General features: G+C 45.7%; 2 protein-coding genes across 4 annotated transcripts in view; both read left to right on the forward strand.

The window, feature by feature from the left end:
- The window catches only part of LOC149866825 (leucine-rich repeat-containing protein 37A-like), a 33867-nt gene extending 27883 nt beyond the window's left edge, over positions 1–5984 (forward strand). The window contains exons 11-14 of the mRNA XM_090041655.1: positions 826–884; positions 3961–4012; positions 4113–4270; positions 5807–5984. Coding sequence (XP_089897781.1) covers positions 826–884; positions 3961–4012; positions 4113–4270; positions 5807–5846 — 309 coding nt within the window. The 3' untranslated portion in view covers positions 5847–5984. The remainder of the gene's footprint in view (positions 1–825; positions 885–3960; positions 4013–4112; positions 4271–5806) is intronic.
- A 4869-nt stretch (positions 5985–10853) lies between these two features.
- Positions 10854–17374, forward strand: part of PLEKHM1 (pleckstrin homology and RUN domain containing M1) — a 46653-nt gene continuing 40132 nt past the window's right edge. Inside the window, exons 1-2 of one of the 3 annotated variants that reach the window (XM_090044275.1) lie at positions 10856–10906; positions 15437–15648. The gene's annotated coding sequence lies outside the window, so the exon portion shown is untranslated. The other 2 variants (XM_090044276.1, XM_090044277.1) reach the window with 2 other exon arrangements.

The raw sequence follows: 17374 nt of genomic DNA on the forward strand, positions 1-17374 counted from the left end.
GTGTGGTTTCTTACTTCTTAGAAGGAAGTAGCTCCTTCCCACTCTTGCTGCCTGGCCATAGATAGGGCAGTAGTAAAGGACTAAATACAAGGACACAGTGGTAATGGTTATAGATAGGGATCAGACCCAATTTCCACATATTTGCATTTTTTTATTATCTTGTAATCCTGGTACCAGTGCACCACAATCACCTTTGCTTCTCAGCTTATACTTTTAATGTTCTGGGGGTGGAGTCTTTCTTTTTAGTGGATATTTGGATAGTACAGGGCCATATACAAAGAAAAATACCATACACGTAAGTAGGGCAGATTGGTCCATGGAAGGAATTGGTAGTCAAAGTCAGTGGGATTTTTTTGCTTGAGCAAAAACTGCAGGATCAGGGCTGTGTCACCAGTATGTGTCCTGATAGTATCACCCTGTTGTGTGCACCTGACACATTCCCAGGAGGGTGTGTTCCCTGTCCCGTATTTTAAGAGCCAGTTGTGTCCAGCCGTACTGCATATACAAGACATGAGGGGGATGCAAAAAAGCAATTTCTTCTAAATTCCTGGAATGCACAAGGGCAGTCCCCTCCTGCTCCCTGTCATGAGGACAGCAAGATACCCCAGTGTAGGGGAAGGGATGGAAAGGAGGTCAGGCCCTGCCCCCAGTTGGCAGAAATGGCTAGGCATAGCAGAGGCAGCGTGCTGTACCCCAAGAAGAGGCGTAGCCTTATTTCATGACCAATAGCTCACTGTCTCCTACGCATTTATGGTGGTAGTATACAATGAAAAAATACCTAGCAGTTGTTGTTTCAGGGTTTTTTTCGCCCCTCTTCCTGTACAGGTTTGTTCCCAAAGATCTGCAGCAGCATCTCAGTCAAAAAATAAATCACAACCAAGATGGTAATTATTCTTTCTTCCATACCGCTGTTGTATAACGCAGATTAACTGTTTTACTTTAGATAGTATTTAGAGTGTTGCAAACGTTGTATGTTGGAGAATCCAAAGACACTCATTTGGATATGTTTAAAAAACTGCTCTACATTTTGCAAACAGAAAAGAGACTCAGTGAGAAATCTCAACAGCTAACTACCAAGTTTGAGGATTCAGCAAAAGTCCAACCAGCATACCACAGATTGCTCTTCTCCATGTTTCTTGTTTGGTTAAATGCAGGTGGCAGTTATACCATTAGTTGCAGATGTTTATTGCTGTTGTTCATTCTCAGGCCCACCTAGCTGCTGATAATAGACCAGTTTGTCCTGAACTCCACTGCAGCTCCCACCTATCTGAACTGATTGATATGCTCTATGTCATCCATATTTCCCGTAGCTATTTGGGAGGAAACTATTCTTTTTCATGAATGTCTATACAATCAGTGTGATGCTCAGTGATGCCACTTCTGGATTGGGTTACAGGAGAATTTTAATTTAACCTGACAAATAAATTAGCAGAGTCCTTGGCCCCTTGCACTGCCTCTGTACCCTGAGGGTCCAGGATTTATCTAAGGGACAGTAATAGGATTTTTGTGGGAGCCACTTGTTAACAGACTGACAGCCCATCAGTACTCAGAGCTTCCCTTGCCTGGGTGTCCTCCTCTGTCTTGAATGCTTGAGAGGAATGTCTAAAGTTTTCCACTCTTGCACTCAGGAATACTGTTTATTCTGTCTGTCAGTTTTGTTTCAGCATCATTACTAACAGGGGCCCTAAGGAATATTACTTATCTCTGTTGTACAGCATTAAAATGAAGGGAACTTGAAATAAGTTGTCTGGGTTCATCACCCTATTGCTTTTGGCATATCTCATTACCTGGATTAGCTTTTGTGACCCCTTTTTTCCTCTGGGTCCTTTGCTTGGATGCCTCTCACAACAATCCCCCTTCCCCTCCCCACACCCTCTCCCTCCTGCCTTTTGCACCCTAATCAGTCATTCTGCTCTCTGCTGTCCTGTCATAGCATCTAATGAAGTGAACTTGGATTTGTGAAAGCTTGTGCTCTCTATACATATCTTATTTAGTTAGTCTATGTAAGTGTGTATCTCTACTGCCTTGTGCCATATTGGACATCACTGGAATCATGAGGGCCGAGCAAGTCTATGGTATTACTACTTTCTTCCTTAAGCATCATTGCAGGGCCTTAGTCTTACTAATCATATCTGCTCGATCCTAACACTATTTTCCTGTGGCACTATACATGTGTACGGGAGCTCTGTTGGCAAGCTGAATGATAGAGCCCAGCATGTCATGTTCACAAGAAGGACCAACCTGTCTACAGAGTCCTGCAAAAAGTCCATATGTAAGAACCCTGATGCTGTCTGCAGTCCTGCAGAGCTTTTCCATGCTTCTGGTCTCTGGTGGGACAGGTGGCAGGCCTGCTTCCCTAGTGCAGCAGTGTCAAGAGCCGCTTCCCATCTCTTGCCTCTGAGATCTGCTTCTCCTTTTCCTGCTCCATCTTTGTGTTCTCCATTTCTGCTTCCTTGGACCTAGCATTTCTTCCTGTACTCCTACCTGCTTCACTTCAGATTCCCTCTATTTCTCTGCCCTGTTTTACTTCTCTTCTCCCTCCTACCCCAAAACACAAACTGCTTTGCCACAAGGTAGGAAACAGGCACAGGGCTTCTGATCTTCCTAGTGGAGGATCTTCTCCTGAGGGAAAGTGCCAGAAAGTGCCAGAAACAAATTTGAGAACAGAATTGTTTGGTCCACTCCCTTGACTTGCACTCTCTTCAGCTTCACTCACCCAGCCCTCCTTTCGTCTCTTGGCCCCTGTTCCCAACACTACTATACCCTTCCCCTCCAAAAATGTACAAAAATAATTTTGAAAGTCTTCAGGTCTTAGGCGATCTTTGACTCTGTAATGACCACGGCCAGTGCCATAGCAAGGAGGTGGGGGGGAAGGCTAGCGGGACAACCACCCCAAATGCCGAAGTGAAGGGGAACCAAGGGGCACTGCCCAATTGGGGAAGGGCATGGGACAGAGCCATGAGCTTCTTGTTTGGGCAGGGGGCGCTGTGGGGAGGGTGGCTCCCACTGCTGCATGCGCTCTTGGGCAAGCATAGGTGGGGGGGCATGTGCCCCCGGATCTGTGCACAGGGTGAGGGCGGGCTGCTGCTACAGGCTTTGTCTTGGGCACCAAATTTCCTTGCCACGGCACTGACCAGGGCAACAAAGTCATGGTCTGCATAGGAGTCTTCTGTAAAGCACATAGGTAACAACAACAGAGAAGGACACACTGCTACTAGAGCAGACACTGAACCAATCCAAAGTTCATATAAATCCCAAGTTGATATAGGTTACTACAAAAAGGTTAGCTATCAGCTGAAAGGCTGCTGGGCACAAGCAAGCTTGACTGCTGTCTCATGCCAGTGTAACAAAACAAAAAAGAAGGGAATATAGTGCTACTGAGATGTCTTTTCTCCCAGGCTCTGGCTGAGCTGTGCAGATTATCAGAAGATATCTCTGTAAAGCTAATGAGGTTGTTTGCCCTCACTACAGCGATTGGAATGTGGGTCTAGAATCCTATGGCTATGATAGCTAGGAGTTTTCTTCTGATTTCCAGACAAAAATTATTTGTGGCCTATTTAGCCAAATTTGATCTTATGCCAAGATTGTCCTTTAGCTCAAATAGCCCATCTTTTGTTGTGTTCCAACTGTCTTCTTTTTGAGTCCCAACTATACTTAAAAACTCATAGCTGCTTTATGCTGGTAAGGAAGGGCCCCTGTTGTCATGTGTAGCCCAACCTTGGTCATACTGGTTTGTAAATGTACTGAGAGGCAAATTCTTTGAGAACAAAGACACATGAAGGCTTTTCACCCTCATATTTTGCTTTTACTTAAAATCCATTAAATCCAAAAGCATCACAAGAATTTGAGCAACCAAACCTGGTGCTGACTTTTGTCAGAGCAGCAGCCAGGCAGGACAGTGCTTAGACAGCATTTTCCCAAAATTAATTATAATTAATAACTTGCTTTTTTCCCCCCAAGGTCCTTTCAGAAACTCTCACAAGGCAGTCAGAGAAAAAGCACACCTGAAATGGTAAAAAAAGATGGATATTTAAAGCCCCTGTCCCTTAATTGTACTTACTCACTTAGTTGACAATACAGCATGGCATCATTTGGTTTGCTGTGTTTTTCAGGTCTCTAAGGCACCAAATCTCACACATATGGATAAACCACTTTGGCTTAGAGATATGTATCTACCACTGGATACTGTACGTAAAAAATCCATGGCAAAGAAATTATATGATGAAGGTTCCTCAGGTGAAGAAGAAATTTTCAACAAGGCTTATTTAAGGTATATGAAATACTAGCAAAACTTAAACTTAGCACACTGTGTTTCATTAATGCACTAGTTCTTTAGAGCCATATAAACACTAGGATACAATTCAACTCTTCCCTTGGTGACTCCACATCACACTATCCTAGAATGTGTCCGACAATGTACTGGGAATTCCTGCCAACCTTGGGACAGCTACATAAGGCCAAGATTGCACAGAAGTACAGTGTCTTTGCACTGCTTCCAAGGCTTGGCCTCAAAATCAGGCTAGGTGCCCCTCCTTGTGTGTAGTGCAGAGACCCCACAGGCTTGGAGTGTTAACAATATAAGAGTGAGCCCACTCTTATGCTGCTCAAATCTCCCTGCACATTCCCTTCCCAATGCCAAGGAGTGGAACAAAGACACGTTCCTACAATCAGATGGAAGATGGGATGGTGGATGTGGTATAGAGCTGCTGCTGCAGTCTTTCAAATGGTTCCACCCAGCTGTGCTTCCCTCTGCTCACAGTAGAGGTGGCAGAACCCAGGGCTCTGGTTCATTCCCAATAGCATATTTTTTTTCATTTTAAGTTTGTCATTTTAACTTGTTCATTGCATGGAATAGCCTGGTCTATGGCACTGGGCTCTCATCTTCCCTTTTAAGCAACTAAGTACCAATGAGAAACAATTTTTATGAGTTTCATAGAACCATAGAAAGTTAGAGCTGCAAGGGACCTCAGGAGGTCACATCTAGTCCATCCCCTGCTCAAAGCAGGACCACCCACAACTAGATCATCTCAGCCAAAGCTTTGTCTAGCTGGACTTTGCAAACCCCCAAGGATGGATCTTCCACCACCTCTCTGGGTAACCTGTTCCAGTGTTTTACTACCCTCCTAGTGAGAAAATTCTTCCTAATATCTAACCTAAACTTGCCTCGCTGCAACTTGAGACCATTGCTCCTTGTTGTATATCATCTGCCACCACTGAGAACAGTTTTGCTCCATCCTCTTTCGAACCCCACTTTAGGTAGCTGAAGACTGCTATTAAGTCTCATCTCAGTCTCCTCTTCTCTAGACTAAATAAGCCCGTTTCCCCCAGTCTTTCCTTATAAGTCATGTCCCTCAGCTCCATCACCATTTTTGCCTGTCACCATGTTTCTTCACCAGCTTCCTCTAAGGGTTATAATAACAAGTAACTGAGATAACGAATGTATGCATGTGCAGTTGATATGTTACTCCGGTGTTCAGCCCCCAAGTTTGGAAGACTCTGAAATCACTTTCCTACTCTCTTATTCTAAAAAAGCCCTTGCAGAGCTTTTTCGCTGTGTATATAGTAGAAAGATGATAAAGCTGAACTACCAGCTCTAGTAACAGCATTAATTCTACCTTAGCATCCTCCTAAATTAAATGGACAGCTACAAGTTCATCACTAGAAGAGGTAGTTTATAGCCTCCTATAGTGATACTACCAAGTCATACTCATATTTAGGTAATAGGAAGAAAGTATTGTTACTTATATGAAAGTCTAATTTTTCCTGTATCTGAAAAAATCTTTTAATTTCTTATTTTTTAATTCAGGAAAGGAACTGAGCAGTCATCTGACAACGAAAGCTACTAATTGTATTTCTGTGACTACCATATATCAAGAATACTGTGTTATAAAGTTGCTTTATATTATCCAGATAAAAACAAAATATTATCTTCAGAATATACTACTAAATCCTTGAATATACTATTAAATATATTATTAAATACATTTCACAGATTAAGTGTGAGATTTGTGCTAACTAAAATATACCCAGGGAGCTGGGTTGTACCAAAAGTGCCAAAACCTTCCCCAATAATCCCACACCCTCAGCTCCCCACACAAAATCGTAGCACTAAAATGTCATTTGCCATGATCATACTCATTGTTCTGTTTGCTTGTGTGTTATGTCAATTTCCCCTCCATACCACCTTTAGGAGATGAATGGGTAAATACATAGTTCATTTTATAAATGGGAAAACAGCAGAGGAAGCGAAGGGACTTGCATGATACTGGGTCTATCTACACAAGACGCTTTATTGCACAGTAGAGCAGTTTACTGTGCAGTAAGCATGCATGTCTACCTGTGCACGTTTACTGCTCAGTTAACTGCTCTAATTGCAAGTAAATTTGCTATCTGCGAATACAAGTAGCAAATTTACTTGCGAGTAGTTACTGTGCAATAAATCTCATAGCTGGGCAATGTACTCCCGGTCAGCCAGGCAGCGGGAGGCAAGAGACTGCTTCCTGCCCCCAGGAGCTACCTGTTGCTGGGGCAGGTTTTGCCACCATAGTCCAGGTGGGTCTCTGTCCCCCTGCCCCAGCAGCAGGGAGTTCCCAGGCCCTATTCTAAGATCAGTATCAGGGAACAGGGGCTGGGAGTTCCTTATCTCCCAGCCCCGGCTTTGCCATTGAGATCAGGAAGCTGGGGTCTGGAAGAGCCTTATCTTTCAGCGTCAGCAACGCAGTTGCTGGGTGATAAGGATCCTCCAGCCCTGGCTCTGTGATGAGGAAGCAGGGGTTGGGAACTCCCTACTGCCAGAGTCTGAGGACTCTGTTTCCTGCCCAGGTCTGATTGCAGAGCTGGATGGGGAACAGGTGCAGGGCTGGGCAGGGAACAGACATGCGAGCTGAGGGGCCACGTATAGACAAAGCCCCCCAATTCCCAGTTTTAGGCATATTACTGCAGACCACAATGCCAAAGTCTAATGAATCTCCGCAGCAACTCTCCTCTGAGTTTTGCTCCATTTGTCTGTCCTCAGCATTTCTGGAAATCAGTGCTGGGGCAGCTCAGTTTGGACACCCAGAGAAAGAAGGCACATGCAGCTAGGCCCAGGTTCCCCAAGGAGCTCAACATGCAACATTACTTCCACGTGAATGCAGGGATTTGCCTGGGAGTACAGCATAGGGGGAGCCACAAGTTGTGTTTCTGCTTTAACAATTAGTTCCTGTTGCATTTGCCAACCTTTGTCTCGGCCCCACAACCAGAACTTTTACTCCTGCTATTAAGCATTTCTGGAGAGAATCTAGAGATCAAATTTGTTCATGCTCAAAGCACCTTCTGTGGCACTTTCACTGACTGGAATACTTTAGCTGCCTCCCAGCAGCCAGAAGTCACATGTAGACACTTGCCTGCCTTCTGCTGGCTGCCAGAGACACTTCCATACTGCACTTTTTATGCTCTGGCAGCAGCACATTTGGTCAGCAGAGCTAGAAGTACATGGATTTGAACATGCCTCGTGGTTTGGTGGTGACAGCTGCTATGTGCTGACTGAGCCTCTTCAGTTACCACTACTTCTCCCTTGCTCAATCTCAATCTCAGCCTGGCTGCTCTCACGACAGCTGAAATTTTTCCAATTTAAGAAGTCCAAGAAAAGGAAGATGCATCAGGAAAATGCCCTCTACAGAACTGGTAAAGTTTTAAAATAAATTGTGCAAGGCAAGGATTCCTTAGGATGATGTCTTTTATTGGACCAACTCTACAGCTATGTTAGAGTTAGACAAGCTTTCAAAGGCAAGACATTCTACATCAGATCTGACCAGAAGAGATCACAAGCCAAATACAGCATTGTAAAAAAACAACTATAGGAAGGGGCGAGAGAAACTGCCAGGGGTAGAATCACAGAAAATTAGGGTTGGAAGGGACCTCAGGAGGTCATCTAGTCCAACCCCCTGCTTAAAGTAGGACTGTCCCCAACTACATCCCAGCCAAGGTTTTGTCTAGCCAGGTCTTAAAAACCTCCAAGGATGGAGATTCTACCACCTCTCTAGGTTGCCTATTCCAGTGCTTTACTACCCTCCTAGTGAGAAAGCTCTTTTTAATATCTTACCTAAACTTCCTTTGCTGCAACTTGAGACCGTTTTTCTGTTATCTGCCACCACAGAGAACAGCCTGCTTCCATCCTCACTGGTACCACCCTTTGGGTAGCTGAAGGCTGCTATTAAATCCCCTCTCAATTTTCTCTTCTGTAGACTAAATAAGGCCAGTTCTCTCCGCCTCTCCTCATAAGTCATGTGCCCCAGGCCACTAACCATTTTCATTGCCCTCTGCTGGACTCTCCAATTTGTCTACATCCTTTCTGTAGTGGAGGGCCCAGAACTGGACACTAGTCCAGATGTGGCCTCACCAGGGCTGCATGGAGGGGAAGAATCACTTCCCTTGATCTGCTGACAATGCTCCAACTAATGCAGCCCAGTATGCTGTTAGCCTTCTTGGCAACAAGGGCATACTGTTCGATGATAATCAGTTTAGTGTCCACTGTAACCCCCAGGTCCTTTACTTCAGAGCTGCTGCTTAGCCAGTTTGTCCCCAGCCTGTATCAGTGCATGGGATTGTTCAGTCCTATGTGCAGGACTTTGCATTTGTCCTTAGTGAATTCTTGTCCTCATGTGATTTCTTTTGGTCCAGTCCTCCAATTTGTTGAGGTCACTCTGAATCCTAGTTCTATCCTCCAGTGTATCTACTGCTCCCCCTAGTTTGGTGTCATTTGCAAACTTGCTGAGGGTGCACTCTGTGCCACCTTCCAAGTCATTGATGGACATATGGAAAACAAAATGGCTTCAGGATCAACCCCTGAGACACTCCACTTGATACTGGCTGCCAACTGGACATTAAAACTATTGACTACTACCCTCTGAGCCTAGTGATCCAGCCAGCTTTCTATCAACCTTACAGACCATTTAACCAACCTGTACTTCCTTAGCTTGCTTGCAAGAATGTTGTGGAAGAGCATATCAAAAGGCTTGCTAAAGTTTAAGGTATGTCATGCCCACTACTCCTTCCCACATCCACTGAGCCAATCATCTCATGATAGAAGGCAATGAGGTTGGTCAGGCATGACTTGCCCTTGGTGAATCCATGCTAACTGTTCCTAGTCACCTCCTTCTCCTCCAAAGGTTCTTAGAAATGGATTCCTTGGGGACCTGCTCTGTGATTTTTCCAGGGACTACGTTGAGGCTGACCAGTCTATAGTCTCCTGGATCCTCCTTCCCTTTCTTAAAGATGGACACTATATTTACCCTTTTCCAAGTCTTCTGGGACCTCTTGCAATTGCCATGAGCTTTCAAAGATGATGGCCAGAGGCTCTGCAATCACATTGGCCAATTCCCTCAGCGTCCTGGGGTGCATCCCATCCAGCCCCATGGACTTGTCCATGTCCAGCTTTTCTAAATAGCCCCTAACCTGTTCTTTTACTACAGTTGGCTGCTTACCTCCTCCCAAAACTGTGCTTCCAGGTGCAGTAGTCTGGGAGCTGACCATACCTGTGAAGACTGAGGCGAAAAAGGCATTGAATACTTCAGCCTTTTCCTCATTGTCTGTCACTAGGCTGCCTCCCCGATTTAGTAATGGCCCCACATTTTCCCTGATCTTTCTCTTGTTGCTAACATACTTGTAGAAACCCTTATTACCTTTCATGGCCCTTGCCAACTGAAACTCCAGTAGTGCTTTGGCCTTCCTTAGGTCATCCCTGCATGCCTGAGCAATACTGTTAGACCCCTCCCTAGTTGTTTGTCCAAGTTTCCACTTCTTGTAAGCTTCCTTTTTGTGTTTTAGCTCACTGAAGTGTAGCAGGCATAAAACTGGCAGAAGAAAAGCAGCTCATCACTGTGAGATCACGGTCTATTAAAAAGAGAAGAGGGTCTTTCTCAACTTTCATGTGTGGAAATGTGTCTCCCTAAGAAATCCTGGCATAATTTATGGACCATCATGGCTACACAATCATTATGATAACATGTGTCATGATTTCAGTTACACAAAGTGGTGAGTTCTCAGCGGGGGTGGGGAAAACACAAATGTGAATTCTCCTAGTTTTTTCAGCCAACTCCCCTTTGCACCCTTGTGCAGCATCAAGGCCAGAAACAACCACTCTGATCAACTGCTCTGCTCTTTGGACAGCACAAGGCTGAGACTTCCCCCTCAGATTCCCCGACCAGCCCAGCCCAGGCCCTTTGGGGTTGAGACGGCGCTTGTCTTTTCAAAAGACAGCTGCCCTGGATTCAAAGATTCAAGCATCAGCAAACCTCTCCCATCCCCACTCCACAGCAAATGACCCTCCCTGCCGATTCCTGGTTGGGGCAGGAGAGTTGTACAGGGAAAGCATTTGGAAAGCAACCTTTTAGACTCGAAGCATCCTTGTTAGACCCCAGGTGCCCCTCAGAAGTTGCTGCCTCTCCATTTCCACTGGGGGTTTTTTGATGGCGGCAAAATAACGGAGCAAGTCTTCTGTCTGAAAGCCGCCTTTGCGCCAGGCGCCAACATTTTTGCCGTGACGGATGCCTACTGGACGCCTGCGGGTTTGTCTCGCGAGTAGCCCATGGGTGCTCTCGTCGCGCGGGGCTCAGGGCAGCGTGTCCGCGACCCCGCGGGCTCCGGACGGGGATGTCTGGGTGTCAGCTGCCAGCCCCGCTCGCAGCGCCCGCCGCACCCGGGCAGGGGTCTCAAGGCAGCCCGGTCCGGCATGGCTAGCGGGGTCTGCACTGCCCCGGGCACTGAGTGCACCACGGCGCGGGGCGGCCCCACCCTCCGCGCGGAGCCTGGGGCCACCACCCAGGGGCCGGGCTCCGCGCCCAGGCCCCGCCCCGCCCGCCGGTCACGTGGGGGAGGGAGGTCCGCGCTTCCGGATGCCCCGCGCCGAGCCCGGGGCGCCGAGCGGGTGAGTGACCTCAGCTGCGACTGCTGATCTGGTGTCTGCTTCCCGTCCTGTGCTCCCGCACCGGCTGCTGCTCCGCTCCGCTCTGCTCCCTGCCTGCTCTGCTTTCTGTTTCCTTCCCAGTGCCTCTGCTTTCTGCTCCCTGCCCTGTGCCCCCTGTCCAATCTGCCCTGTGTGCCTCCTGCCTGCTCTGATCCCTGCGCTATGCCCCCGGTCTGCTGCTCCGCTTTCTGCTCTCGGCCCTGTGTGCTGCCTGCAGCTCCGCTTTTTGCTCCCTGCCAGTCTTGTGTTGCCTGATAACTTTGCTGTCTCCTCTCCCATCAGCTGAATGAGCAGGACTCCTTTTCTCTTTCACAAGTAGCAAATGACTAGCTAGCTTAGAGTTACCGGGTTTCAAATCCTGAACTTTGCTTTGAGAGGAAAAGCTGTGGGGACAGGAGTCTGAGCTATAGTTGAGGAGTCAGCTCTTCTCAGTGTTTACTTCTTTTCTGTGGGTTACTGGTTCCTTTCTCCCCTCCCCCTGGCCCACTTTGTTTCTTGGGCTTTGGCCTGTTGGAGACGGCACTGGGAGCCTTCCTTCTTTTAGGGCTCCAGGGCTGATGACCTGAGAAGTGTTGTTTCAGGAGAGGAGCGGAGTGAATTTCCTTTGCAGGCCTGTTGGTGCACAAGAGAACTGTGGGCCATGCAGAACCACCTCTGTGCCAGGCTGCCCGGTTATGCTTTGAGTGGGGCGCTGCTTGGTTGTCTCGTGGATGTTGTTGATCTCTGCAGTACCTTGCTGAGCTGGTGGGGCAGTGGGGAAGAGCCACCTTCTCTTCCTGGAGCTCCCTCCTTCCTCTGTTGCCCTCTGCACTTCATTTGCTGAAGCTGCTCTGCCAGCAAGTCCACCCCGCTCCTGACCTAAGGGCAGGAGTCTGGCAAGGCTAGGTGTTCCCTTGCAAGGGACTCTTTCCTTCTCTTTGCTTAGGATGCATTCACTAGAGATTGACCTTCCATTTTGTGTGGTGTTACCTGGCTTGTGCTCCATGCGATTCCAGGAGATGGCTCTGCAGGTGAACAGTCCTCCTCTGCTTTTTGCTCCACCCATCATCCAAGTGGAGCTTTGCAATTTGAGGGGTGGAGAGAATAAGTGGCCTCCAACTCATCACAGATGTAATTATGTAGCTTATTGCCCAGTGATCTTACTGCCTTTACAAAGCCCTGCTGTCCCTCTCTGTGAGCCTTTCGGTTCAGAAATCCTGCTGCTTATAGGAAAAAGCCTCTGAGGGGGACTTTGTTAAGAAGAAAAACTCAGAGGCCCAATATTTTGCCTGCTGGGCTGGTTTGTAGTGGAGTTGGTTAACTCTGAGACCCCTGCTCAGAGAGGTTGAGTCTCTTTTCTCATTCCCCACAAGCAGTAAAGACTTTCAAGTGAGCATTTCTCCATACCTGGAAGCTCGTGTCTTTTTGGAGTTCATGGTCTTTATTCTTGTTCTTTTCAAATCCACTGAGAGCATCTGGGAGGCAGGAGGGGAACCAAATTGGCAGGTAAGTCTCCTTGAAGGAAGGTGGTGGTCTATTGATATTCTCAAGGCTTTTGGGGAGTGAAACTCGAGTGGCAGCTGAGTGGGGAGCCTTTTCCTTCTCTGGGGAGCAGCAGCATAAGAGCCTGGTCAAAAACCTGCATTGTCATTTCCCCCCTCACCCACACATACACTTCACTCCCCCCGGGCTGACTGAGCCAAAGGCTGTCCTTCCTTCACTCTTCTGGGCCAGCAGTGCAGCATCAGATGCCAGTAGCTACTAATGCTCTGTTGCGTTTGCTCTGGCAGAAAAGAGAAAATGGGTCTCATAAATTTTTGAGGGTAGTATGACGGTTTGCTAAAATGGATTGAAGCGGATTGAGACAGTCCTTCTCTTCATAGGTGAAATTTCAGCATATTCAGGTTCATGATAAGTGGTTCCCACAGTATATACTTACCTCCGTGTGGGACAAGAACAAGGAGCCTGCTGTCAGGCTTCCCGATTTGCACAGGCATTTTTGTGTGGATGATTTTATCTTGGAGAAGGTGAGGCTGCTGTGGTGATTCAACTGATATTGACTCTTCATGAAGGGTGACATTTTATTCTAATGCACACATGCAATTTGGCAGAGGTGGAGCTGGATCTGCCTCTGTGGGTCCCATGTTGGTCACTGCAAGCATGCATACTCTACTGGGGAGTTGTATAGTGAGTGTACAAGCGGCCGTGCATGCGTACGTTCACACACTTTTGTAGTTTCACAGTTTACTTGCCCTTCTATTTATCTTCCTGCATGAGGAAATTCTACATTTAAAGCTGGGCAGCTTCTCTCACAAGTCAGGAAATGAACTTAAGCTTAAGCCACTCGGCTCAACTCTGTTTCCCTGTGCTACTCATATCGTAGTGTGGTCACTTATTTTTCAGATAATACAATCTAAATTCTCAGCTTGGTTAGGTAACCTGTAGTAACATCAAAGAAAATCCTCATTCCAGCCATTCTAGTTTCATGCATTCCAGTAGTTCTTTATTTCTATCTCCACATTGCTCTGGAAATGCACCTAAATCTAATTGATGCTCATTTTCACAATTTTTTCTAGTCTAAATTGGTTCTTTTCTTTGTGCTGCAGGGCCAATGTGAGATCACAGAAAGTCTTCAGTTGCAGCCTTAGCTGTCATTCTTGCATGTTACATATTAGGTGAATGCATAATGTTCTGAAAAAAGCATGTCTTTTACTTTGTTTGAGAAATAATGTGTGCTTGTGTAATGGAGGGCACTGTTGAATGTTTAGCCTCTTATTTGTATTTCCTCATTGCTGTGCAATCCTGGAGGAGTATGTGGAGTGTGTCAAGCATACAGGTGCAGGCGGGTAGGTTTTCTGATTGGGATGGACCAGGAGTGCACACAATGACAGTACAGGCTCTTGAGCTGAAGTTGCTGCTTATGCTAGTAGCTACAAGTGATTCTTCTTTGTGTCCTCCCATGCATGTTATTACCTGGACTAGCTTTTATAACCCTTATATCCTGCAGTGGGTTAGCTGCTTTGTTGATCCCTTTTGATCTCTCTTAACCCACCTTCAGTTCTCTCAGCTGTGCCCCCTTCTCCTATCCTTTCCTCCTCCTTTTTCTATTTTATGTATTTAAAGTACTTTTTTCTCTTCTATTTTGTACCTCTGCTTTCACATAAATTCGTAGCATCTCATTAAGTAGGTTTTTAAATTAGTCTTTAACATAACACTCTGCCCTGCCTTCTACCATGCTTGTTAGTAATGGGTCATTTTGGTATTCTGGCCCGTGTTGATGACCTTAAGCAATGACGTCAATAGCCTGCTCAACTTGTGGCCAGTCACAGACTTTCGGACATTTCTGGGGTGGAGTTTCCTTCTCAATAGGGGTGCACAACGCACTCCCCAAAAGACAGCCTTACTACTTTCCCTTCCCAGGCTGCAGACAAAGCCCATGAACTGTAAATAGGCTGTAAACAGGGCTCTTGAGTACAGCCTGGTCCTTTCACCTCCAGAGCTAGGTATTCTTGGCTTCCTCCTTCTGTGTGTGGTAGCTGGCCCTGCCCAGGTAACAAGCCCCAGTTCTCTGTGCTCTCTAACCACCTGCCCCATTTTTCCCCCTGATTTTAAAGGAATGCTCTATGCCTTTTGCTGGTGTTTCTCATGATTGCTAGGGAAGATGAGGGAACTTTTCTCTGGATGCTTCTTACCATAGGGAAAAGTATACCGTGGAAGCCAGGAAGCCCTTGCTCAAGTCTCATTTCTTCCTTTAGCTGGTGCTTGATATTTCTGCACACATTGATTTTGCAACCTTTTTCTGCAAGCAAGGTCTTGCACTCCTACTCTAGGAGAGAGAGAAGTGTGTAATTTATGCATTGTAGAAATAAGAGGCAAGACATTGATTGCACAAGATGGTTTCTAGGAGAACTGGGAGCAGAACACAGGTCTGTAATTGTCATTCACTTCAGCAGTGCCACCTTTCAGCAGTGTGTTTGGCTGTCCTGCCTGTAGCCAGCGCTCTAGCTTTCTGATTCCAAAACTTGATTCTCTGTGTGGCACTTGTTCAGCACCTAGTTAGCTGCCTGATCCAGAGGATTTCCATGTGAAGTAGATCAGCCTAGTAGAGTCCCTAGCAGGCTTTAGGAAGTCTGTTTCCTCCCTTTTCAAGGTACAGAAATCTCTGCTTTGGGTAGGAGCTTGGAGTTCTCTTTGGTTATATTTTTAGGTAGGATTGTACAAGCACTTCTGATTTTGGTGGAAGAGCAATCGTGGAGATTGTATTGACAGCCTCTGATCCCATGTTATGCTGCAAACAGAGAAGCAAGGTGGGCTGAGAGCTGGAAAGAGATGTTTGGTCTGGTTCTCCTATAGCTTCCTTTAATCTTTGAAGGATGACTTCCTAGGTGCTCATGCTTGGAAAATGACTGGCTTTCCAGGCTTTGAGTCACTGATTAGTACCATCATCACTGGTTATTGTTTTCCATTTGAAACCTGTGAGTAGCAACTTGTCATTAATGTGGTTTAAAACAGGGAAGATGTTCTCCGAAAAGATCCAGAATCCTGCTTTAAGAAAGAAGTTTCCTGGAAGAGAGCCTGACTCACTTTTTTGATACAGTTTTTAACTAATTTCTGAGAAATATGCATAGTCAGATGGGCCCATGTTTTGGAATTCTGAAGCCAATTTGGACCTGTTAATCTGTGATTCCTTCGCATGTGTCTGATGTCGGTCTCCTCGTTCTAAGGTAAGTGAAGCAAGAAGAGCTTTTCTCAGTTTTGTTTTTCTTGTTGGATACTAGCTCCCCTGGCCTGACTGAGCAGTTGTTGAGCATTAATGGTTTCAGGGAAATCACATGACAGTTTTCAGAGTAGATTTGTTTAAGCATGTATACCCCTGTCTTCCTGTCTCTTATGTACTTTACCTTAAATCAGATCAAAAGTAGCAATTGTCCAGGGAATTAAGTGCATCCCCGTTGTAGCATTTTAATTGGTTTCCAGTCTGGCTTGCAAACTGCCATGGGCCATGTAAGCAACAGGTTTTCCAAGATGTTTTCTCTCTGTTTTTTCTTCAGAAAGATTTCTGCTAAACGAAAGCTGCCTCTGTGCTGCTGATCTGGCACATGTCCCACTGTTCTGTAGGCAGGAAAATGCTGTATCAACAGAAATAATATAGTTTCAGTTATGAAAGAGTTGCTGTAGTGTGGAGTATTGTGTTGATGAATATGTCATTATGGTAACACCAACTTCTAAATGGCAAGCCATGAGCATGTCCCTTCCTGAGCCTTCTGTCTGATGAATGGACTGTGTGGGAAGATATTAATCAAAGGGTTTGCATTGCCTAAGAATGTGGCATGATCTTTGTAGACCGGTGATTCTCAACCAGGGTGCCTTGAGATTTTTTTCAAGGGTGCTGTGTAAGGTTAGCAGTGTTAGATGTGTAAGCATGATTTGCATGAAAAAACAGATTTCAAATAGAAATCTGTAGGGTTAAATCCATTCTGCCCTGTTGTGGTTTTTCTGAATTCTTTGCAACAGAAGAATTCTCTGTTATTTCTGAGCACTCAAAGTGAATGAGAACTTAGGGCTAGCATTTTTTTTAAGGGTTGCCTCAAGTCTAAAAAGGAGAACTACTGTTGAAGAGGAGCAAACACTAATTTCCGTAGCCTGTAATCAGATATAGTAGGTCTCAATCAAGTCATCTAATTTGATTGATCACAGTAAAATATTGGAGGGATCTCCATGGCAAGCCAGCTGGAAGTTATTGTACTAAAATTTTAGGGCATAAACCAGGGCTCATAGAGGATGGTACCATTGTGCTCTTTCCTTCTGCAGGTAAAAAAATTCCCCTTGGTTTTTATCAGGGGAGAGATCCTGAGCAACACCAAGACAAAAATCTCTCTCCACCCAAAACAGAAAGACTCCCCCTTTCCACTACACCTCATTTCTTTGCAGAACCAGAAATTGTATTAGTGTTTTATTCTTTCAGGGCAGAGATGTCAGCTTCCTGATTTGGTGGGGGAGAGGAATTTTTTTTTAGTTTAAATGATTAAAGTTTCTGAGGATGGAGGGAATAATTACTAGTGTAAATTAGACTGTGTTCCTCCTACCAGGATTAAATCACCTCTTTCACTTTGAATCTTTCTCTGATCACTCCCGTTTCTGCAAGGGAGAAGGTTGTAGAGCTGATGGCATGCTAGCATGCCTGGGCAAGGGTAGTATTGGTGGTCCAACCCACTGGAGCTTGTGAACACTTGCAGTACAAATAATAAAACCATGCCAACTGTCTTATGGACTTTTCTATTCCTGCTGCCATTTAGGCATTCTCTTCATGTGTTTTTTGTTTGTTTGTTTGTTTTGTTTTTTCCCCACAAATCAGAAATAAACTGTAACAGACTAAGCATATATGGGACAGAGGTTGAAGCACTTGTGATCACTGCATGCAGCCTTTTTGATTGCAAAATAAAGCATTTA

Source organism: Crocodylus siamensis, chromosome 4 (assembly GCF_052110815.1).
Source record: "Crocodylus siamensis isolate JL-2025a chromosome 4, ASM5211081v1, whole genome shotgun sequence".
Lineage (NCBI taxonomy): Eukaryota > Metazoa > Chordata > Crocodylia > Crocodylidae > Crocodylus > Crocodylus siamensis.